This window comes from Chinchilla lanigera, unplaced genomic scaffold (genome assembly GCF_000276665.1).
Source record: "Chinchilla lanigera isolate Chin_1 unplaced genomic scaffold, ChiLan1.0 scaffold00101, whole genome shotgun sequence".
NCBI lineage: Eukaryota > Metazoa > Chordata > Mammalia > Rodentia > Chinchillidae > Chinchilla > Chinchilla lanigera.
This window is the reverse complement of record NW_004955502.1, coordinates 6,925,966-6,949,759: the sequence shown is the minus strand read 5'-3', so window position 1 is coordinate 6,949,759 and position 23,794 is coordinate 6,925,966. Positions and strand designations below refer to the sequence as shown.

The following is a 23,794-nucleotide window of genomic DNA, read 5'->3' as shown; positions in this document are numbered from 1 at the left end:
CCTGCTCGCGGAGGCGCGCGGGGGTTCCAGGCCTTTGCTGCCTCCGTGGTTCGCGGTGCCCGGCTCGATCGCGAGCTGGTATGGGGGCTGCGGAGCTCGGACTCTATCCTCGTGTGCAGCGCAGTGGGATTTGGCCAATAAAAGTTTCTGTTCGCGTTGGGATAGAATCAGTAGCTTCGGAAATAACTCTTAGTTTTGTATTTAAGTGAATGTTTTAGTAATTCCCAAAAATAGTTTTCCAACAATGGCCCTCGTCGTGGTAGCATAGCGGATGCGAGTGTCATTGCTGTGGAGTGTACGTTGACCGAGTTGCATTTCCATAGCTTTATCGGCCTGAACCTAATCGCCTTGTTACTGTGAAATTGTGTGTTGGACAATGAAAGCGGTCACACAAAGCGCAACGAGCCTTTTAAACTTTGGCAGTGCGCGTTTCTCAGCGCTCTATGTATTGGGAGATGGTTACAGTTACTATTGCTACTTCGTCGGTGCTTTTGTAAAGACCAAGTGTGACCCAGCTCAGAATGAGTACATTCTGAGAGTGAAGGCGTGGTGTGATTTTGATAGTTTTGATTTTCCATGTACGCAGTATGTCCGGTTTTCTGGTATATAAGCCACATGATTTAATATAAGTTGTGGACGTCAGCTCTTAGCTGTTGAAATTAGCAAGGATACCTAAATTTATCGGAAACGTAACAGCATTTCCACACATAATGTTTATTAGTTTTCAGGCTGTGTTTTGAGTCTACCTAGTTTCATCCATATTTGGCTAAAATGAATGGAGTTTGAAGTAAAGCCTAATGCAATTTACTAATATTTGAAGTTATTCTTTGGGTGTATAAATATTTGACAGATTCCTTATCTTCCTTGCTATTTGAGAAAATTATCGTAAAGGTTATAGAACTCCATTTTAAAGATGGGGCAAATTTCATCAAATACATCTTTGCATCTCATTTTACGCAACTCATTTTCACACCCCTTACAGAAGTTCACAGACCTCCAGCTCACTGAGAATTGCTGTTTTTTCTTGGAGAAGTTTGGTAATGTTACATTGTTCGAATGAAGCCCTAATGTTCTTTGGCCAAATTACAGGGATGTTTGATCCTTGCAAAAACACAATTGTCTTTCCTGCAGTGCAAATCACAGTACCAATTTTGATTTAATTTAAGGGAGGAGAAGGATTTTTCATTTCTTACATATTACTAAAATGAGTTTTTAGCCCTGGTCTGTTTCTCAGGTTTAAGTGACAATAAAAATTGTCTTTATCATTTGTTGGTTATCAGGATCCAACACTTGCATGGAAGTGGTTTTTTTTTTGCAATTTTCAGCTTGCCAGAAGTCGTTGGACATACTCATAAGAGAGTACATAATTCTTACTAGAACTTGGAGTTACCTGACATACCGTTTTTATTCACCCAGTGTATTGCTCACTCTGTATCTGGTGGATGCAAAGCGCTGTTCCAGGGGCTTTCATAGTCACCAAACTGCATCTTGTTGCGAGGTTTAACTTCATTTGGCTTTTTACCGAGATTTAGTTAGCTCTAAAAAACGTTGTGGGTCACTGGGTTTCTGACATGATTTGGTTTGAGAGAACATCTTAAAAAGTTTTGTGTCTAAGTGAACACATAGTCTCTCATGCAGTATTTTGTTTTCTTAATTTGATCCCAGCTTTATAAAGTTTTACTTTAGGGTTTTATCTAAGATTGGTTTGAAGATTATTTGCTGAGTGTAACAATAGTTTCACTGGTTTCCTATTTCTACCTGGAGATGATTTGTTTGCAGATTAACTGAATAAAAGAATAGCATTTTAAATAGGAAAATTTGTACATCAAACAGCAATTTCTAGAAAATCTCAAGTTATGTCTAAGATAGGGGTATATGTTTGTACTTTTAAAAGTTTAAAATGGTTATTGATCAGTGTCTGTAGTCAGCTTACAGATACTCAATGATTAAGAGAAATACGGAGTCTTGCTTGAGCAGTTTATAGGTTAAAAAATAAGATATTGCATGTTTCTGAAAAAGGAAATACACAAAAATGTGAACATTATTTTTGCCTTTTTATGTGAATAAAGTACATGACTATTTTCATCTGTGTGAAGGTTTCAAACACTTAAAGTACACGGAATTTGATAATCGTTTTGGCATTATGGTACAAATTTACTCAAATTTCATATTGAAATGAGTAGTTTATATAGAAGGACATGTTTCGAGTATGTATTTATGAGAATTATTTTTAGATGGAGACAGTTGTGGGCAAACTTTTTATAAAATAAGAAAAATCCCAACTAGTTTTTGAAGAAGTTTTCTTAGTTTGCGTAGTTGAACAGTTCAGTAAGTGCACCTTCTAGTTGTTGCCTTGCTTAGTGATGACTGCAAGTGCACGAGAGCACGTAGGATCTTCTATTACATTTTTGCTTACAAGCCATTTTTTTTCAGCTGTGTTCATTTATTTGCTAGTTAAAATGATACTTTTTTTTTTAAAAAAGGTGATACTTGCTTTTCTGAAAAGTACTTCACTTTATCAGAAGTCTTTCCAGTGAAAAGATTGTACTTACAGAGATACAGGTCGTGATGACATCCTGCAGGGAATCTTGGGAAAACTATGGAATTTCTCTTTGCCCTAGTTGTCTAATTTGTAAACAATGGATTGAAATTTTCTAAAGTGTGATTTTGCTAATAACAGTATATTGTTTTTAAGCGCTCAACTTTATTTCATGCTTGGAGTTTAATTTTCTAAAACAGAGAAGTGCATCTAGAGAAATTGTGCAAGTTAAAAAAATTTCAGTAAATGCTTTTCATTGTGTCATTTTTTGGGTTACAGTATCATTTCTTCTTGTAAAGGTGAAGATTCTTGAGACAATAACCACGTTGTAGAATACCTCTTCCTTGCTGTATAAGCACTATTTTTATCACTAGTTTTTATAGATTATTGGTAGTCTCAAATTCAGAGATGAATAGGGTTTTCATAAGCATATGCAGTTGTTTAGAGTATGCTGATTAATATGAAAGTTAAAATATAAAAGCTAGGAGGTAAGTTTCAGGAGAGTAAATAGCATATTAAATTTTTAAAATCAGGAATTTTCATTCTACTTACTTTTAAGACCTGGTATAAGAGTTGGATTTTGGGGGATTAGAAAGGGAGCAAATATGAAGTAAATGTATGTGAATTAACTTTTTTTTTTAAAGTATATCAGTGCAGTAGTTTAGCTTGGTTGCCTATAAAATAATGGCCTTTTATGTCTATTTTAGGTTCATTGAGTATTTCATGGTCATGAAGAATACAGAGGCATGAGTAAAAAAAAAGAATAAAGAGGCATGAAACCAGTAGTGTATGCTGAGGGGCTGAAGGGACAAAACGTCCTTTTTTAACACATTCTGTTGGTCCTTGTATCATCTTTGAAGTGTTGAGACATTTACAAAAATTTTTAAATGAATTCTTAATAGTCTTGACTCATATTGCATAGTTGGGTGAACATAAAGGCTGAGTTGAGTAATCCTTGCCCATCATAGAATGTTGTTTTAGATGATTGTGAGGCATAATAGTATAGAAGGGATGCATTTCCACATCTATGAAATGGTTAGCAATTACTGCCTCGTAAGGTTCTATGAGTAGTAACTTAGAACAATCACACAGTGTTATTTACAGAAACTTTTATTTTAAAAAGAAGTATGTATAACTTTCTGAACATAGCAGTTGCAATATAAAAAAGGCCTTTAAAACTTAAGAAGGTACTACAGTATTAATACACTTTACAGACTCAAGGAAGAAATAGATAAGCGTAAAATATAAAAAAGTACTAAATACTAAAAAAAGCTACTTTTTAGGTATTATGGATAGACGCTTACAAAAATTTTGGGGTTAGTTCTAACTGCCCTTTGTGGAACAGTGAGCATTCAGAAGTGTTGGGTAGTTGAGTTACCCTGCATTGATGAGAGACTGCAGCCGGCTTGCTTCTGGTAATGCGCGCGTGGCACTTAGGAGTGTGTGAAGGGAGTTTGACCATTGCGTCTGGCTCCTCCATACTGAAGTTTGTGGAGTTTAGAACCATTTACATAGCTGTGTTCCTTTGGAAGTCGTCGTTTATAGAGAAGATATTTTGTCAGTCACTTTGAAGATATCTGTGTTTTAAACAGAATTTAATAAAGACTTTGAATTCTTGAGTTAGCTTTAGCTTTAGGGATCTCTGACAAGGGATCTCAGTAGCAGTGTTTTACTTTGTGAGGCAGACAAGTTTGTATTTTTGTCATTTTAATCTGGAAACTCCTCTCTTTGGCCATACTTCCCTTTCCCAAATTTTGTGGTTATGTACATTGTCACTGTGGAATTGTAGCAAATAATGTATTTTGCACACCTTATTCTGGACAAGTAATAGTGAACAGGTTAATTTCATTATGTACTAGTGGCTTCCTTATGTAAATTTCAGGATTCATAGAAAAGTATAGTATTAAGCCAGCTGGTTCTTTGCAGAGTATTGAACATACCCACCTAAAATGATTTTCTGTGCTTTTGATTGACTTCAGGGAAATCAGGCATTACATGAACATATTAGAATAAAAGTAAATAGCTAATTATTACTCTTATTTGCTTTTTATGGTAATAACATGATAAGCTACTAGTCAGATTTAAGATTTTAGGACTACATTACTAAAGTTTTAATTTCTCTTATTTTGTGAGAAGCTATTATGAAATTATGAAAAATTTGTGAAAGTTAATAAATTGTTTGGAATTAATACATTACTGAACATATTGAATATAGTGTAAATATTCCAAAAAAATTGGGAAATATGAATACTTTTCTGTGTAAAATTTGAGAATGGAGGATATTGACAAATCAAAAATAATTCTAATACTGAACAGTAATACATGTTTGAGGGCCTTTAGTCACTAGAAAGAATGCAATCAGTTGTAAAGCAAGTCCACTTTGAGTTACTTAACCATACAGACATGAAGTCTTACTTATGATTGGGCATCACAGACAAAAAGAACAGTTGGATGAGATATTTTTGGTATTAGGAAAATTTAAGGTGGCGATGAAGTCTGGTTCAACTTTCATGTAAGTTAAAGCTGAATTGTAGTGAGATACGAAGTGGTAGTTTATCCATGGCAGCATGCATGATGGTAACCTGTTTCGAAGGGAGCACCAAGGAATCCGTGGTTGTGGATTCTGCCTGGCCTGGCCTATGGTCATGTTGGCTTATGATCTGTTTGGTTTCTGTCACATGTAGAAAGCACAGAGCTTGTCTTGGCAGAGATTGTAGCGTAAGTGTAAGAAGTAACTGTCTTGTGTCTTTGGACTCTGGTTTAGTTCTGGGGTGTGGAAACACTAGATTATAGGCAACTCAGTGAAATGTAGTGTCTTAAACAACTGCCATTGTATGTGAATATTTTGATTACTGTGTTTGAAACTAAAACATTACTAAAAAAAATCAAAGTGGTTCTCAAGATGATTTACATTGACATTTTAAGAGTAAACAGCTTAATAATGTTCTACCTTTAAATTAGTAGATAGTAACATTCACCATGTTTGTAGATTTGAGTTTTAATTGTACAAGTAATATTTTAGAGGATTTCTCATTACAGATTTTATGTACAAAATGACTTGACTGAAAGACAAAACTTTAAAATGTGTTATCTTAAGAAGTTAAATTTTAGGCCAGATGTGGTGGTGTACACCTGTAGTTCCAGCACCAGGGAGGCTGAGGCAGGAGCATCTCTGTGAGTTTGAGGCCTGCATGGGGTACAAAGTGAGTTTAAGGCCAGCCTGAAAGGCACAGTGAAACCTTTTCTCAAAAACAAAGTTAAATTTTGCAGTTTTATTGTTTTAAATTAATTTTGATATGGCATCCCTACTTTGGTTTATGGAAATTTTAGTTTTGAATAGAGGGGTTTTTGTTTTTTCAGCCAGATATAATCAGCTTGTGATGACTAAAATTTGGAAGGGTCATGACTTTTAATTTACAAGTCCTTACATTTTTGAGGACTTAAGTTTTGAAAATGGCACAGAGTTTTTCTCTATGGAAAAGTTTGTTGTAATAAAATTATCAGAATGTGCATGCTGGCTTCAAAGATTGTAAATAAAATTTATCCACACTTTGTTTTAATGGTAATGGATCATAAAATTATAAGCTTTTAGAATTTTAGAGGCTGGGATTTTAAAAATAGGCCTTAAAGGATAATTAAACAGCAAATAGATTTTCTTGTTTATGTACTAGAATAGTCATAAAAATAAGATCTGTATTCATTAAAGTGATTTTTCAGCACTCAAAATTGTAATAGCAGAAATAACTATTCTTTTAGGTCCGACAAAATTGTGAGATGTGAGAAGTTGATGAAAGACATGGCTCAGTGGTAGAGTACTTGCTCACCCTCGCATGGCCCTGCATTTGGTACCTGCCCCTCTTCTCTTATATACTGCATATACACACTGGGTGTGAAGAGGTGTGAAAAGCTGATTTTACAGGATCAGTCATGTGCTGAAGACAGAAGGATGGAGTAAATAGGTGACACAAGACAGACTGTACTAGTGCTAGGTGAGCTTATTTGCACAAAGAACTAACTCACTATGAAGGCTCAATGGTATGTGAGAGGAAAGAATGGCAATTTCTAGGTCAGTAGAGACAAACTAAGTGATTGGAATGAATGTTGACTTAACCTTACTTTGAACAGTTCATTGAAAAGATACCCATAACATTTTTCCTGTTTAGGTAAAGATTCTTTAAAAAACATTGTCAATATGTAGTGTATAATAATAGCCAACTCCTATATCAGGTATAGTGCTAAGATTGTTGTATGATTTAAATTAATAAGTTATGGCTACCTTCTGAGATGGTGATTTTTTGCAATTCTAGTTATACAGATGAGGACACTGAAGCCTACAGGTCTTTTTCATGCTCCCCTTAAGTTTTAACCCAGGCTATTTGACTTCAGCTCTCTTCTAAGCTGACTTATTCTTAAATATTTTTTGTTCTTTTGAGATAAGCTGTGTAGTTCAAGCTAACTTCATTCATTGTGTAGCCTGAGCTGGTCTTGAACTGTCATCAGCAATCCTCCTGCCTCAGCCTTAGAGTGCTGGGATTAGAGGTGTGTGCCATTGTGTCCAGCTTCTTTATAAATTTGAGTTGAGAAGTTCTGAAGGGTAATATATGTCCTTTATAGTCTGCCTGAATAGTATGTCCTGATAATGGCAAAGGTTTCTTGGCTAGAAAGGATAACTATTTACAAGTTACATACTGGCTGGAAAAAGTTGAGTTAGCGAAGGATGTGGAGCAGACCACTCGGCTTACGTTCTTCCCTTTTTCTTTCTGCCCAAATTCACATTCTCAGATGATCTTACCCAAATTGAAATTGAAAATCTAGAAATACTTTTGTAGGTAGTCCGAGAAAAGAGTAGTACAAGTCAGTGATTTGGGCCAAGGTGGATAAGGAATGAGCAGAATTGCTTATGTTTCATAGAATTTCATTGTACCTGCAGTTGGAAACACTGCTAAAACTATGGGTTATTCTTTAGAGGAATGGTCAGTAGACTATGACTTTTGTGGGTAAATCATTTAAGAAACCTGTTTCTGTAAGGCCTGTGAACTAAGCAAAGGTTATTAAATTTTTATGACTTAAAGTTGGGAGGTAGTAAGTAGCTCCCAAAGCCTAAAACACAGTGTGACCCTGAATAATGTACACGTATTACAACAATACTCTTCATTTGACTCACATTTTACCATTAATTATGGAATATTGACAAAACTTTATTATACCTTAGCAAGTGATTCTCAGTTGGTAAGAGTGATAAAGGGGTGTAAGAAGTCTGAAGGGATCTCTGACAAGCCTTCTGGTTTGTACAGCAGAGTAGTGACACTCAGTGGGGTGGCAGGTTCTGGGTCTTAGCGAAATGAGATAAAAGAATGTGTTCACCAAAAGGGATGTTCTTTTAAAAAGTTGAATTCTAGTGGTAAGTGGGGATTTAAAATATGTTTAAATAGTAACATGTTAATTCTTTAAAATTTAAATTAAGAGTTTAGAATTGTAATCTTAGATATAGAGTTGACCACATTAATTTCCTGTAGGCATTTGGTGGGGATACTATTTGGGATTGTCACTGTGTCGTTATAGTTAAGTCTTCCTTTTTTCTCCTTATTCATAGTGTTACCTTTTGCCTATTGGAATTTGTGCTTTTATGCATTTCTTTAGTAGTGAAAGTGAGAATTGGAAAGCAGCTATGGTCACAGAAAGTAATGAATATTAGAATTTGAGAATGTTGAGTTTTTCTACTAACAGTAGTGTGCAACAGATTACTGAGAATCCAAATACAGTTATGTGTAAGAGATTTTATTACAAGACGGTTTAAAGTGGTACTTTTAATACTTACTGGTAAACTAAAGTTAAATTAAAAAGCGTAAGTAAAACTTAAGTGTATGAGATTATTTCTAATTTCAAAATCAAAATCATGCAACGTTAAATGAACTATTTTAATTTTTAAAATGCTTACAATTTAAATGTTGCCTGTAGTGACATGGAGTAATACTTTTGAGGAATATGAAAATGATAATATTTATAAAGAGTGTTTAGAAAAAGGCAAAAATGCTATTTTGTGTGTGAGACAGACATAGAGCACAAAGATTCAAAAGCATTAAGTCATTATACTGTTAATATAATCACAAACTTATACATAGAAAAGTCAAGAGTGTGTGCAAGCAAGAAAAAGATTGAGTGAGTAAATGGGAACAAAAGAGTTTACTTTGGAATAGAGCCCTGAAGCACATAGAAGAGTTGTCTGGGTAGGAGGAGTGTGGGGGAGTGCAGAGAGCACAGCTCATGGCAAAGCCTGACAGAAGACAGGGTGTGCAGGCAGGTAAAGGCAGTTATGTCTGAAACGGGGAAGTGAGAGCTGGGCGCGGCCTGGGAACATGCCAAATGAAGCTAGGAAAATAAGTGGGCTTGCAGACCATTTTAAGGAATTGGATCTTTATGCAAAAAGCAAGCAAAGCCTCTGAAGTGTCTTAAGTAGGGGTAACTTGATTACATGTGTGTTTTGGAATGGGCATTCTAATTGCAAAATAGAGAATAGATTTGGATGAGTTGAAAGGAAAAAGTAAGTATGGAGAAGATAACTGTTCTTTGGAAAGCTGCTTGAATGTGAACTGCCATTATTGTGGAGGTAAAAATAGATGGGCTTGAGGGTAGGAAGGAAAAATCAGTTGGGGTTGTGACTAATTGGCTGTTGGGGAATGGGATGGGGGAGAGAGTGTAAAAATGTGGCTCTTTGGTTTGGGTTTTTAAGGTTAGATAGTGTGGCTCTTCACAAGGATAGCAGACATTTTGGGGATAGTGTTAACATGAAAATTTGTTAGTTCACTGTTGCATATGTTGAGGCTTTGGGAGGCTTTAGAACTGTGGCTGTCTTAAGAAAGTGTGTTTGGCAAATCTAAGAATAGGTGTGAACTTGGGAATTACTGGCCTAAGATTTGTCCGTGGAGAGAAAATACAGTGTGAGGGAAGGAAGGTCTGGACCCAGCCTCTGGGGCACAGGATTTTAAGGAACTTCAACATCTAGGCCAAGTAGAAGAGTACAGTGTAAGCCTGCAAAAGAAAAAGGGAATGGTTGGAGATGGGGGAAAGCAAAGGAGCATGGCAGAAAATGAGACAGGGTTTATAAGGGAGGAACTTGTATGACAGGGTTAGAGATTACTAAGACTTAAGTAAGGTTTGGATTTTAAAATATCTGTTGGTTTTATCAACAGTTAAGGTGAAGTTTTGGTACAAGCTTTTTTGTATGGAAAGTCAAGAGGGCAAATACTAATCTAGAGTAGAGTGAGGATGGATGACAAAGTGAAACTGATAATGGACCATTCTTCCCAAAATATGTTTGTGAAGATGGAAACTAAGGGCAGGTGGTAGCTGGGGCATTAGAGTTGGGAGGGGATCACAGGTAGAGGCCAGTCAGGATTTTTTCCTCCCCAGAATGGAAGCAATTTGAGCGATTTAAATATAGGTGTAGATGGAAGCTAGTTGAGAAGAGTTAGTGAACATAAGGGAATGTAGAGGGTTAATCTGTTAGTATTTCTATGAAATTAGTGAAGTTAGGAGGCAAAACATAGGTAGAAGAACTAGATCTCTGAAACTAAGAGGCACAGTTACCTTAAGAAAGAAACAGGACAGGTACCGGTGTAGTTTTATAGATTTGATAGGGGAGAAAACAAACAGCTTCAGCTTTCTTCCTCTGTGTAAGCTGACAAAACGAGAGGTAGGGAAGAAGACTCAGAAGTTGATCTCTTAGGAAAGAGGATAAGAATTGTTAGCCTGTTCTTGTTCTTTCCAGAGACCCTTTTGCCTTATTTTAGCAACTGCTAAGAGGAAGCATGTAGTCAAGTACTGTAGTGAGATATGTTCCCTACAAGAAAATACTTCATCTTTTTTGTCCACAGTTTTGTTTGGAAGTGTGTTCTGTGCCTTTAAGAAATGATTAAAACCATTAGAATAAAGCATAGACTGTGTAACTATAATTTCTACTTTCTTTTTCTGATTGGTAGTAATAAAGTGTTTTGAGAATGGAGAAGTCCGTAATTGTTACATATTCTTGTGTGCTCATTTAATAATTCATTAAGCATTAAACTGTAAGTACTACACTATAGGTACCATGTAGACCAAGATAAACAAGGTCTAATCTTACATCTTCTTACATAGGACAAGTTAACCAGCATTTTTATGTTAGTGCAAGGGTCTTTACCCCTCGATGGAGGTAGGTCCTTGAGAAATTTCTTTGGAGATGATCAGAATTACTAGATTTCCCCTGAAGTTAAGTGTAACAAAATATATTAAGAACAATTAATGTGATAGAGTGAGTACTGCAGAATGTTTGGAGATGAGCGGACATTTGAAATGGAGCATAATGTAGTGTGGGAACACAAAGATAGAATGTACAAAAAAGAGAGGGCAGAGGTAGTGTGCATGGGTCATGGAAGGCAGTGAGGCGCATAGCTTGAGATACAAAGGAGACTGAATAGTGGAAATGGTTGGGTAAAGAGAAGATTACCAGTAAAGGGATCAGCTTTTATAGTCTCAGAAGTCAGAGAAAACATGGGCTTGAGAATTGAAAGATTTCTTCTAACTTTAAAATGAAAGTTGATTTGAAGTATTTATACCTTCAAAGGAAGCTTCAGTCAAAGTGGATTCATAATATTTTGTTAAAAGCATTCTGCAATAAGGATTCTCAGACTAACTACCTTAAAAGATATTTTGCCAGCTGAGGCTAAAATAGTATCACAGTCAAAGTTAGTAAGTAATGAACTTTACTTTGTTAAGTAAAATAAGTAAATCTGTTAAAGTTTTTAAAAGTTTTGAGCTGTTTTAAGAATTTACTTTAAAATATATACATTTAAAACAAATAGATACTCTGAACATTTTAGACATTCTTGTTTAAATTTTTTTCACTTTTATATTTATGAGATGTGTGATGTTTATATACATTATCAAGGTGTTTAGCATATCCATCTTTTATGATACATTTATCATTTCCTTGGGGTGACAACTTTCAAAATCCTCTCCTAGCTGTTCTGAAATGTTTTGCTTACTAATTAATCTTATTAGTAGGATTACAGAACATACTAGGGAAATCAGAGAAAAGTATAAGTTTAAAAACCCATATTTTGTTCTAAATATTTTTTATTACTATTATTTTAAAGAATAAAAGACGGCTAACATAGTAATAGGGGGGCTTACCGAATTAAGACAGAGTGGTAGGAAATTATCAATGGTTGTTGTTTTACATATTGTTATCTACAGGATAGTTTCTCAGGAAAACAAACAGATAAGTAATAGTGAGTTACAGACAAAAGGGGTAGAAGATTATCAGTGGTTGTTGTACTATACTTTGGTATCTTCAAAGTGGTTTCTAAAGAAAATAAATAGAGCTATACATGAGTGACCAATTGAATAATCACTGACTATTCTCAATGGTTGTCGTAGGAAACACATAGAAATAAACATACATCCATTTATGAAATAGCATAGGAACAACACAAACATTACAGAGTTATGGACAGATTAGTAGGAAAGTATCAGTGGCTGCTGTAATACATGTTGGTATCTTCAAAGTAGTTTCTCAGGAAGACAGAGATACACAAGAAGGATCTAACAAGTAGTTACAGACTAAGGGTTGTGAAAAAAGCATATTACCTCCTCACCAATGACTCCTTTCACTGAGGTGTGACGGTTGGAAGGAAGGCCAGGATTGAAAAGAAGGACGGAGAGACTTGCACCTGTGTCTAGCAACTGGCTGGTTTCTTTTTCCTCTGTAGTCATGATTACCCGGGTCTCCTCCATGGAGATGACAGTCTGGCCAGAGGGAGAAGGCAGAGTATGCCCCAGGCCCCCTCATTGCTGTTGGACTAACTGATAGGGTAGGTCTGAGCTCTGGGGCCCCTGCTTCAGAGGGCAGACCGATCTCCAGTTTTCACCTTTGCATTTAGGATATGGCCCAAGGGGCTTAGGACAGTTCCTCTTGAGATGGCCTGGCTTTTAACAGTGGTAGCAGATGAATGTAGTCGTTGAGTTCTTCTTGGGGCCCCGAGAATCAGACTTAGGGTCTGTTTCTCTTAATGCTGCAGCAAAAGCAGCTGCTTTGTCTCAGTCTCTTTGTTTTCTCTCCTTGGCCTCCTCCTTGTCATGGCTATAGAATACTGAGGAGGCAAATTCTAACCTCTCAAGTGAGCCATCTGGGGCAAAAGCCATTTTTTGTAGCTTTTTCTCTCCAGCCTCCCAGCGCATTGGGACCCTGCAATAAATATTTTTTTTCTATCAGTTTAATCATTCTTATTTCCTAAAATCTGTTCTAAGTGTGGTAGATAGTACTAGGGGAAATGAGATGCTGTTTCTAAAAAAGTTGGGAAATTAATAGATTAAACAAAAGTAGATTTATCTGAGGTTGTCTCAGAGTTTTTAATGTCAATGTGCATTAAAGAAGGGATGTCATATGCAGAATTTATGTTATGCATACTTTATTAGGACTCCCTTTTCTAGTGGTATTTATTCTGCCATGACTTACTGACCACGTACTACATGCCAGACTGCTGTTTCAAATTACCTTATCAAGTTGTGATAGTATTGCTCCATGTTGTATTCATGACGGGAGTGAATTACAATAGAGAGTAAGGTGGATTTCTTTTACTGGTGCTAGCTTGGAGATCAGTGTTTACCAGTTTTACCAAAAGAATCAGTGATCTGCAGTTGGAGTATGACAGATAATATGAGATGGAATGAAAGGATTTGTTTCCTTACCTGCCCTCCCACTAGGAATTCATGTTAAAATTGCTATTACTTGGTGAACTTGACAGCAGTTTATAGACTTCTTGGTCTCAGTACCTCTTCACACTAATAAAAATTACTGAGATTTGTTTTGTTTATGTTAGTTATCTGTTAGCATTACATAGTAGAAATGTTACATTTGACATACTAGGAATCTATTAAATACTAACCTAATAAATTTGTTTCATGTTAATACAAGTAACATAATTATTTTCCAAAACTGCCAGTTTTCCATTTTTGTGAATTGTTAATGTTGGTTTAATAAAGACTGTGAGTCCCATATGTGTTTTATGTTCGGTCTGTTGAGATCTGTGTGACTCTGACAGCCTCTGTCACGTTCTGATGAGGAAACAGTGAAAAGCAAATGATGTCTTAGTGTTTTTCAAGTGTTATTCCTGCAGAATCCCTTTGGGTTTCAGAACATAGTGTGAGAACAGTTAAACAAGAGTAATTGAGTACTATGATGAAACATGCGAATGTGATAGCTAAATATAAAGTGAGATAGTAGCATATTTTTTGTTCTAATTTAGATTAGACTATGTGAATATTATCTACTAAAAGATAATAAAGTATTTCATATTGTGGTTTCAAACCCTAGCATAAATTTTAGACATTTTGGAGTTTTTAAAATGTAGGTTTATAGTTGAAACTTGTTTAAAGTAACAGTTGGAATGTGCTTTTCTTTCTGAAAGGTTGTTGGTAAATTAGAAAATTTAGCATAGCTGTCACATTATATTCTTAAATTTTGTAATGAGAACATATACTTGTCACTTATGTTAATTCTTAATTATTCTGTGGATTTTTTATAACATCAGAATCTCAAAACTAGTTAAAATTTAGTTGGATGGGTCTTTGCTTAAAATTTTTGAAAATAAAATGATAAATTGGTATATACCACATAGTGCTAGACATTTTAAATTGTTCACTTGGCATTGACAAGCATCTGTTAATTTACAACTTTTGTTACATTAGGTTACATTAATGTTTAGTATTTTTTTTCTTCTCAGTGGGCTACATAATGGTTAGGGTAACTTTTATTTACCCTAAGCTGTGAGTCAAATGATTTCACAAAATGTGAACTTACCCTTAAGTGAAACAAAATGTTCACTAGTCAAAACAAATTACATGTGTTTAGAGTATATTTTATTTAATATAAAGAATTATACCATGTTACATAGCAAATACTTTTGTCTTTCATATAATAGGTGAAGTATTATAGACATCTAGCACCTGATCACTTACTACAAATATGTCACCGACTAGGACCTCTTCTTGAGCAAGAAATTCCTCAAAGTGTTCCTGGAGTACAGACTTTATTAGGAGCTGGAAGACAGTCCTTGCTACGTACAAATAAAAGTAAGATTTTCTAATAGGATATATACATTGTTTTTGTTTTTGTGTTTTGTGTTTGTATGCCTAAAAATATGTATGTTTAATAGGCTGCAAGCATGTTGTGTGGAAAGGATCTGCTCTGGCTGCATTGCACTGTGGAAGACCGCCCGAGTCACCAATTAACTATGGTAGCCCCCCCAGCATTGGTGAGTTGTTCATAGTGCACTTGAGAAATAGAAAGGATTTTTTGTTACTGTGGTGTCAAATAACTTTATAATATGTACATTAACATTCAAAGAGAACTGTCAATTTGTTTCTTAATAATTTTAATAACAAGTCATAATTATAGTTGTGGATTATATATATTGTTCTTTGTGTAGACTACTTAGTTCACTAGTGTTTATTTTTATTAAAATTTGTTTATAAGCTGGGCATGGTGGTGCACACCTGTAAGCCCAGCACTTGGGAGCTTGAGGCAAGAGGATTACCACAAATTCAAGGCCACCCTGGGATAGGTAGTAAATTCAAGGCCACCCTAAACTACATAAACCCTGTCTCAAAAATAAAAACAAATTGTTAATAAAATGTATACTATTGGGTTGAGTTAGTAGACTGTAGTATCATAGTTCTGATAGAACATAAAATTAGTTTGGTTGTCTTTTAAGAAACACTGTGCATATGTTGTCTAGAAAGTTTGAAAGGAGGAAAACTGTTACAGATAGATCCTCCTTTTGAAATGCTTCCCAGATCCATTGCTGCTACCAGACTTGTAGAGCATCCTCTGAACTAGACCTCTTGGCTTGTTGTCCTCTGCCTTCTCTTTTTTAATATACTGTGTAGCTCTACTTTATGTCATTGCTGTGTTGCTGCTTGGCTCAAGGGAACATAAAGAGGTTGATTATAGTATTTTAATGGTGCTGAACTTTATTGACCATGAAGACAACACCTAAACTTTGGAGACATTTATATTTTAAATTTGGTCTCTTTACCTGCTTCTGCCATCTGGCTAGATAGGAATGTTCCTCCACCTCTATGCAAACTCTGAATCTTCTTTCCTTTTCTAGATACTGCACTGGTAGTCAATACAGTTCTGTATAACTTTTGTTGAATGTTTGTGTGTGGTTTTATTTTCAACTTTTTTGTATGCTTTTATTTTGCATATATTTTAAAAATAGCATAGAGAAGTAGATTTTAAACCATTTGTGCTGAAGGTTGCAGTTTTTGAATTTTTGCGTGAAATTCATATATGTTACCTAGAAAAATTCAAGGAACAAGAATTTCAAGACAAAATTTTTATTAATCTGTCGTCTACCTGAAATTACCTTTTTCTCTGATTGCTTTTAAAATTTTTCTTTCTCTTTGATTTTCTGAAATTTGACTATGTCAGTGTCTTTTATTAACCTTGTTTGAGCTTTATTATACTTTTTGAATCTGTGAAGTCTTTCACTGAAACTTCCAATTTTTAGCCATTTATCTTTTAAAGTAACTTACCTGCTCCATTCCTTCTCCTGTAGAACTTGAGTTAAACAAATACAACACATTCTTATTTTATCCTTCCTTACCCTCTCAGATGTTTTACATCCTTTGACTTTCTGTAATGTCTTCTGGATCATTTCCTCTGACCCATTTTCCAGAAGTATCCTACGTGATAGTTGCATTTTCAAGTAGTTGTGAATGAACACTTTTTTAAATATATGGTTGTCCTGATTAAGTAGTAATTTCTGTATGTAATTTTGATATAGTGAACACACATTAAAACAAAGGAGTTGGGGCACCAGGATATATTTGCACTTAGAAAATTACACCGAGGGTTACAGTAGTTTCTATGAAAAGGGGAAGGCAGCTTTTTATAAGCACTTTCTCCTGTAGGGAAAAGTTTCTCGTGTCTTTAAAACACTGCAGATCCATATAGTGAGGTGAATATGTTGTGCTTATCCTTTCAGCATATTGTCAGGCAGCCCCTAGGGTACAGTGAAAACTGTAAGCATAATTGATGATAAATAGTGTTTCTCTTACCATTGGCTGTGTGAGTAATTACGATGTATCAGACACTATTCTCAGCATTTTCCATGTTCTCTTTTAAAGCTTTAAATGGTCTGTTGGGAGGAGCTAGTGTTGTTTTTCAGGGAAGGAAACTGAAGCATGGAAGTGTTTGGTCATTCAGTGAAACAAGAAACAGCGATTCAATCTGGACTGTTTGACTCCATTGTGCTGTGTTTTGTTCCTAACCAGACTTTCTAGCAGTTGATGTGCTCAACAGAATTGATGTTAGCCATGTTTGAAAAAAGATAGCCAGATACCAATAAAATCAGATAAAGTATTTTAACTCAGCTCGTTGATAATCAGATGAGTGAAAACTGCTTACATGGATATAGGGAAAACTATAAATACGGACACAGGCTTTTGTGTGGAGCATATAAATGTGATGGATTCTTTCAGGTAGTAAAAATTAATTACCAAGCTGCTCATTGTTTATACCTTTTTAGAAGACTATTTCATTGTTAGGATTTAAAATTCTTTTTGTCTTTCATTCAGATTTTCAGTAAAACTTTTATACTGAGAAATACCTATACTAAAGTGCCAATTTCTTACTTTTTAAAGTGAATGAGAAACTGGTCTGAGCAAAATAACTGTTGATGTATAGTCATATAAGTGTCATCTCTTACGAGAATTCACATGGTGTACAGTTTTTGTATAATTTTGTCTTATCAAGTTATGAATACAGTAGGCGACGGAGAAAAATACTTAGCAGTCTCCTTTTTTGTGTTGTTTTTTTTTATTAGTTCATAGTTGCCATGTGTTATGGTCAGATTCATTCATCATGGGGAATTGGTACCTGTACATACTGTATCATATCTTTTTTTCTCCTTCCTCTTTCTTCCCTCCAACCTTTTTCCCTCCTAATTTATAAAACCTTGGTTTCCATTTTCTTTGTAGAGTGAGGTGAAATCTGAGTATTTTAATTGGCATTTCTCCAGTGACTGGTGATGTTGAACTTTTTTTAATTTATTGATTTGCTTTTTGTACTTCATCTGAGAAGCATCTGTTCATTTCAGATGCCTGTTTCTTGGATTGAGTCTTTGGGAGGGCTGATTTTTTTTTTTTTTTTTTTTTAAGTAGTTCTTTATATATTCTAGATAGTCTTGAGGAAAAGATGGTAAAAGTTTCTTTTCCCATCTGGGGGTTGTCTTCACCCTATTGGTGGTTTCTTTTGCTGTATAAAAGCTTTTTAATTTGATGTGATCCTAGTTGTTGATTCTTTGTAATACTTTCTGTGCAGTCAGAGTTTTGCTCATAAAGTTTTTGTGCAGACCAATGTCTTTAAGAATTTCATCTATTCTGTCTTCCAGCAGATTGCTTGTTGTAATGTTTAGATCTCCTCAGTTTAGTGCATGGTAACAAGTACGAGTATAGGTTCAATCGTTACCGTGTGGAAAGCCAATTTTTCCAGCACTGCTTACTAAAGATGTTATCTTTCTTCCAGTTTTTTGTCCCCTTTGCCAAAGGTAAGATAACTGAGTTTGTTTGGAGTTGTTTCTGCTTCTTCTGTTCCATCGATCCTCTAGTCCCCCCACCGCCATGCTGTATAACTTCAAATTAGGGATTGTGATATACCCTACCTTGTTCTTGTTCCCCAGAATTGCTTTTGCTATGCTAGGTCTCTTCTGGTTCCAAATGAATTTTAAGATCATTTTTTTCTAGGTCTGTGAGGAATGCAGTTTGTATTTTGGTGTACGGATTGTATTAAATCTGAATAACAATTTTGGAAGTATGGCCATTTTCACTGTATATTTCTGCCTTTCGAAGAACAGGGGGTATCTTTCCATTTTCTGATACCCTCTTTGATCTTCCTTCTCAGACTACTGTAGTTTTTAGTGTAGAAGTCTTTCATTTCCTTGCTTATAGTAATTCCTAAGTATTTCATATTTGTTGATGCTATTATGAAGGTGTTGTTTCTCTGATTTCTCTCTTGATGAGTTTGTTACTGGTATAGAGGAACACAATTGATTTTTGAGTATTGACTCTGTATCCTGCTAAGATACTAAATTTGGGTTGTTCAAGATAGCCTCCTGCATACTGATGCAGTGTGTCATTTCAAGGTGTTAGAGGTCAGAAAGCTTTCCTTTAATTTATGTTTGTTGTATTGACTTGCTTCCTTTGTTGGTTTTTCTTTGTCATTTTTCATCTAACTACCTTTTCAGTTTTCTTTGCTCTTTCTGTGGTCATTTTGGCATTACCAAGTAGGAAGGGATGCAAGAAAAAAATTAACATTTTAATTTACAATACAGATTTAAATATTTGCTATATGTAGATCCCAAATATTAAAGTTTTGACACATTTGGGATAGTTTTTTGTTGTTACATAAACTTACAGTTTTGTAATAAACTTACTGAAAAGTTGCACAAGTAATCAGAGAACTCATGTCTTCCTCTCAGGATTCCTCTAATGTACTTTTACTTTACACAGTATATTTCTCAGAACTACTAAATGAACATAGGAGAACTACCATTACCTAAACAGCAAACCTTATTCATATATCCCCAAGTTTTTCCTAACTATATTTTCAAGCTCTAGAACGGCATATTTTGTGCTTAAGAGTTTGCCTTTTTTTGTTTTTTTTCTTTTTTCTTCAGATCAGGGTGGGGGCCAAATTGAATCTTCTTGGATATTTTCATACTATATGCAAACCATTGGATTGCCTTCTTTGAATTACCTTACATTTGCCTCAAACGAAAGTAGAAATTGTCTCTCTGAAACTTGTTATTTCAAGATTGAAGCCTGAAGTCATTTTACTTTAGACTTAACTTATTTCTTAAGTCTACTCAGTATTCATTTTATTCTACTCTTTTGAGTCTGTTCTCCATAACCATTGCCACAGCCATATTCCAGGCCAGGCTGTGGTACTACTTGCCTGCAGTTCTACCACACTCATTTAATCATCAAGTAATTGTTGAGTCCAAGTTCATATTTGGCACTGTGCTAGAACCTGGAGTTGCTGAGTCAACAAGAACATAGGTCCTGTTCTAAAACTTAATGGTCTGCCCCTACATCTATTCTTACAGAATTTAGCTCTAATCAAGGTTTTGTAACTTTAACGCTGTTGACTTTATTACAGGTTGTAGATAGATATGTGCTTTCTAGGATATCTGTCAGCATCTCTGGCTTCTGCATACTGAATGTTGGTAGCACTTACTTTCCCATTGTGGCAACCAAGAAAGTCTCCAGTCATTGCCAGTACCCTAGGGCACAATTGATACTAGTCTCAACTTTTTGAAAATCAAGTATGATCATATCCTGCCTTTTCTTTTTTCTGAATGAGTTGGAATAGTCTTAGCTATTTTAATGTAGTAGGACATGAAACTTCTCATGCTGTTTCTTTTTTGTGCTGTTTCTTTACCTGTGCCTTGGCATTTCTTAGAATCAGCAGTGCTCTTTTCTTGCCTTTTGTCTGTGTATGTTATATTTTTCTCTAGAATGTCCCTCACTTTTTGTAGTTTCTGTGTAGTTTCCTTCTATTAATACTTCAAAAATTAGATGTGACTGGGGTAGAAGTAATTCTCTACTTCTGCTTTTGTCACATGATTGCAGGTATTTGCATTTCTTTTCCTCTGTTGTGCTGTAGGGTCCCAAACAACATAGATTGTTTTCTTGCTCTTTATAGGCTCAACTCATTAGCATTAGTGTATGTTAAATGAAAAAGCAGTAGGTAATTGATATAATTGTTACCCTGGGGTGGGACAAGAAAAGTTTAAATATGAATGTTCAGTAAAGAAATTGAACATGAAATTGGTAGGGAAGAAGATAGACTTAGTCCAAGGATAACTTCAAGGTAAGAAGAAAACTTAGCTCTTACAATATTCAGGTTATAAATGAACTAGATTGTCAGTTCATAAGACTGTTAAGACCTATACCTGTACAATTTAAGAGCATGTCTTAGTGTCTTTTTAAATCTTGTTTATTATCTGCTTATAAATCCTGACTGCTTTATGCCTCTAGTCTGTGTCTTAAATTGTGAAAATTGAACTGAAATTCAGTCTTAACTGTAGGAGCCCCAAAGTGGTCTGCTGTTTTCTAGCACTTTGCAATTTCCTTCATTTAATATTGTTTTCAAAACTGAACAGTAGCACCGAAACAAAACAGTTGATCCCACCAATGTGTTCTTCTGTCTAGCTTGTTGTTCATTTACTATGGAAGAGATAATATGAGTGTGACCTGGCATAGTAACATTGACTACTACTGAATCTCTGATGTTGTCCTTTCTCTTACCTTCTTACTCACATTATGCCTATTTTTACCCAATATTTGCCTATAATTTACAATCCTACTTTATAAATAAATGGACATAGATAGGATAAGGTCAGGAATGAAGAGACTTAAGTGTGAAAATCCAAAGAGAAATCTTTAAGGCTCTTTGTATATTCATTTACCCTTTGAAGAAGATTGTACTAAGGAAAGCAGTGTTTTGCTGAGTGCATTGCTTTTTCTTTACATTTACCATATTAGCAAAGCAAACTTTTATCTCTGTCTTCTGTTTTTTACCTTTTTAAGTGTTTTGCGTAGATACTTAAATACTTTTATCAATAACTCACTTCTTGTGTTAGAGGAAGGTTGCTGCTCTGTAGTCTTGGTAGGTGAGGATAATAAGTTTTGGAGAAACTGTTGCTCAGAAATGTTATACTATAAGGAAGTATAGTACCTTGGCCTTAAAAACATTTTACAACCCAAACATCCAATTAATGCTAAGTCTGAGATTTTTGTTTATTTATAATTTTGGAGTTCTCTGAGAAAACTGATTTGAAATAAATCAGTATTGTTGTCACTTTTAACTGGATGTAAATATTCTACTCACTTTCAGTGTTGCAATTTGCCAGTGTTTTCAATATTGTCTTGAAATTATTAGGTAGTTAGTAATTTTTATTCAATCAGGAATTTTTTCCCTGTACCCTTTGGTTTACTTTCTTCCTGGTATATGTAGTTATTATAAAAGATTTAATATAATTTTAACAGATAATTTAACATTACCATATTCAGTAATATGATAATTTTGGGGTCTTTTTCTCTGTTATTCTTTTTCAAATACTTTCAGTTCAATGTTGTTCTTTTCTTTCCTTCTTTTCAGTTCATACTTTATCCCTAGTTGGATATCTACTTATCACTTAGTTATTTCAGTCTGTTTTCTCAAGAACCATGTTTTCTTTCAGAACTCATTTTCTTCTGCTTTCCCACTCATAATCCTAGTGTTACTAGTTTCAGAATTTATGTTTTTGTTTAATCATTCTGGATTAGCTGTTGCTTTTCGCCTTGGTCTTTATTTTTCAGTCTTTTACCTGAATGACATTACTTTTAGTAATTTCTCCTTGCTTCCTAAGAACAGCAACCCCCTACCCCTTATTCTTGCCACTTATAAAGAAGTCAGCCATTTATTTCTAAGATGTATGTGCACTTACAGGTTTTTTTTTAAGAAAAATCGTTACTGTTCATTATGCCAGAGTTTCAAGTACAGGAAGTAGACATTTAATGTTTTTCTTTTGTTTAAATTTCTTTTCAAATTATGGTTGACCAAAAGAAAGTGAAACTTTGAGGAGTGAGAGTTTTCTTAGGTCTGAGTTTAAATTAGCGCTCTTGTAGCTTGTTTTAAAGTCTAACAGGATTGGTTTTTAGGTTATAGACAATGAGGGACATCCCTCCCACCCTTTGTGTAATGTAGTTGGCAAGCAGTGATTAGGAAGCACTTAGCATTGCTTCTTTTAGTTTACATCCTGCATTTTCCCAGAATTAATGCCTATCTTTATAAACGAAGCAAATTACCATATTTTCTCATAAGGTGAAGACCCTTCTATTTTGAATTTCTTCAGGCTTTCTTAAATTTAGAGATTTGAACATTTTCCTAAATGTCTTTAAAACTAGGAAGTTGATAATCAGGCTAAGTAGGTTTTTATAGAAGCAGAACAATAATTTGTTGAGTTCCTTAAAACTGCAGGGGAAAATTGGTCTTCTCCAAAACCCTTTACAAGTAAAAAATAAAACTGATAATTTACTTTTATAATACATGAGGATTTTATTGTTTAGGGACAGTCCATATAGATGTTAGTATAAAATACCTTTGAGCTCGCAAAACATGTTATTTCACTTGTTTTATTACACTTGTGTAACATACCCAACTTTATTAATTTGGAAACCGAAGCTTAGAGAGATAATAACTAATTCAGTTAGAAGTTGGGTTATTCTGCCCATATCTTATGTGTTTTTTTTAATGTCACATTTATATGGCACCTTTTTGCCTTCTCTCTGAAAATCTGCATTAATGTTGTACCAGCTGTATCCATTTTTTGATTTGCATATAGCAGCCTTTTGAATTAAGCTTCTATATGTACTGTGGAAACAATGAAACATGGTATATTACAGCACTTGGAGGCTGAGGCAGGAAGATCACTGAGTTCAAGGTCAGCCTAAAGTACATAGGGAGACCCTATCTCAAAAAAAAGAACTTGAACTCCCCCTACCCTAAAGAAATAATAATTCTTTTAAATGTGTCTATTGCCAGATAAATACTTAAGTTTGAGAGTAGATAATTGGTTTTGTGAGAAAATGATAAGAATCTTAAGTGTCATATTGATTAAATTTTTTCCAAATTTTGTGTTTTAATACTTTGATTTCTTTTGGTAAACCAGCTTTCTATTTTAGTTAGGTCTTTTCCAGTCCCTTCTCATTGTGGTTAGGGAGAAAACTGTAATAAATTATTCCAAATCAAATCTTACATTATTTCATTCTTTTCTGTGTAAAAACCTTCAACGTTTCTGTTGGAACTTAGTCAGTGTGCTTAGAATAGCTTATACCGTAGTTTGTGCTCTCTTCCCGTGTCTCTTTTTCTTACAGTTGTCATGTACTGTACTCCCTGTGCTAGTCCTACTTTATGATGCTAATGCCGTGCTTTCCCCAACTTTGTATCTGCTGTCCTTCACTCTGGAGTGTGCTTCTCCAGTCAACATTCTTTGGCTGTGTTACGGTTTGAATCTGTGTGTCCCCCCAAAGCCTCAAGCAGCCATGGGGCAGGCTTTTAGAGTTTGATGGGTATGAGAGAGCTACACCCACCCTGGGGTGGATAGTTTGCATATGTAAGGGAGAGGAAAAGAGTGCTTGAGGCCATTCCTCCTCCATTCCGCCCTGGTG

General features: G+C 35.0%; 1 protein-coding gene across 1 annotated transcript in view; it reads left to right on the top strand.

Moving 5' to 3' along the window:
- Nucleotides 1–23,794, top strand: part of Phip (pleckstrin homology domain interacting protein) — a 109,643-nt gene that overhangs the window by 2,032 nt on the left and 83,817 nt on the right. Inside the window, exons 2-4 of the mRNA XM_013505816.1 lie at nucleotides 1–78; nucleotides 14,497–14,647; nucleotides 14,731–14,829. Of these exons, the coding sequence (XP_013361270.1) occupies nucleotides 1–78; nucleotides 14,497–14,647; nucleotides 14,731–14,829 (328 nt within the window). The remainder of the gene's footprint in view (nucleotides 79–14,496; nucleotides 14,648–14,730; nucleotides 14,830–23,794) is intronic.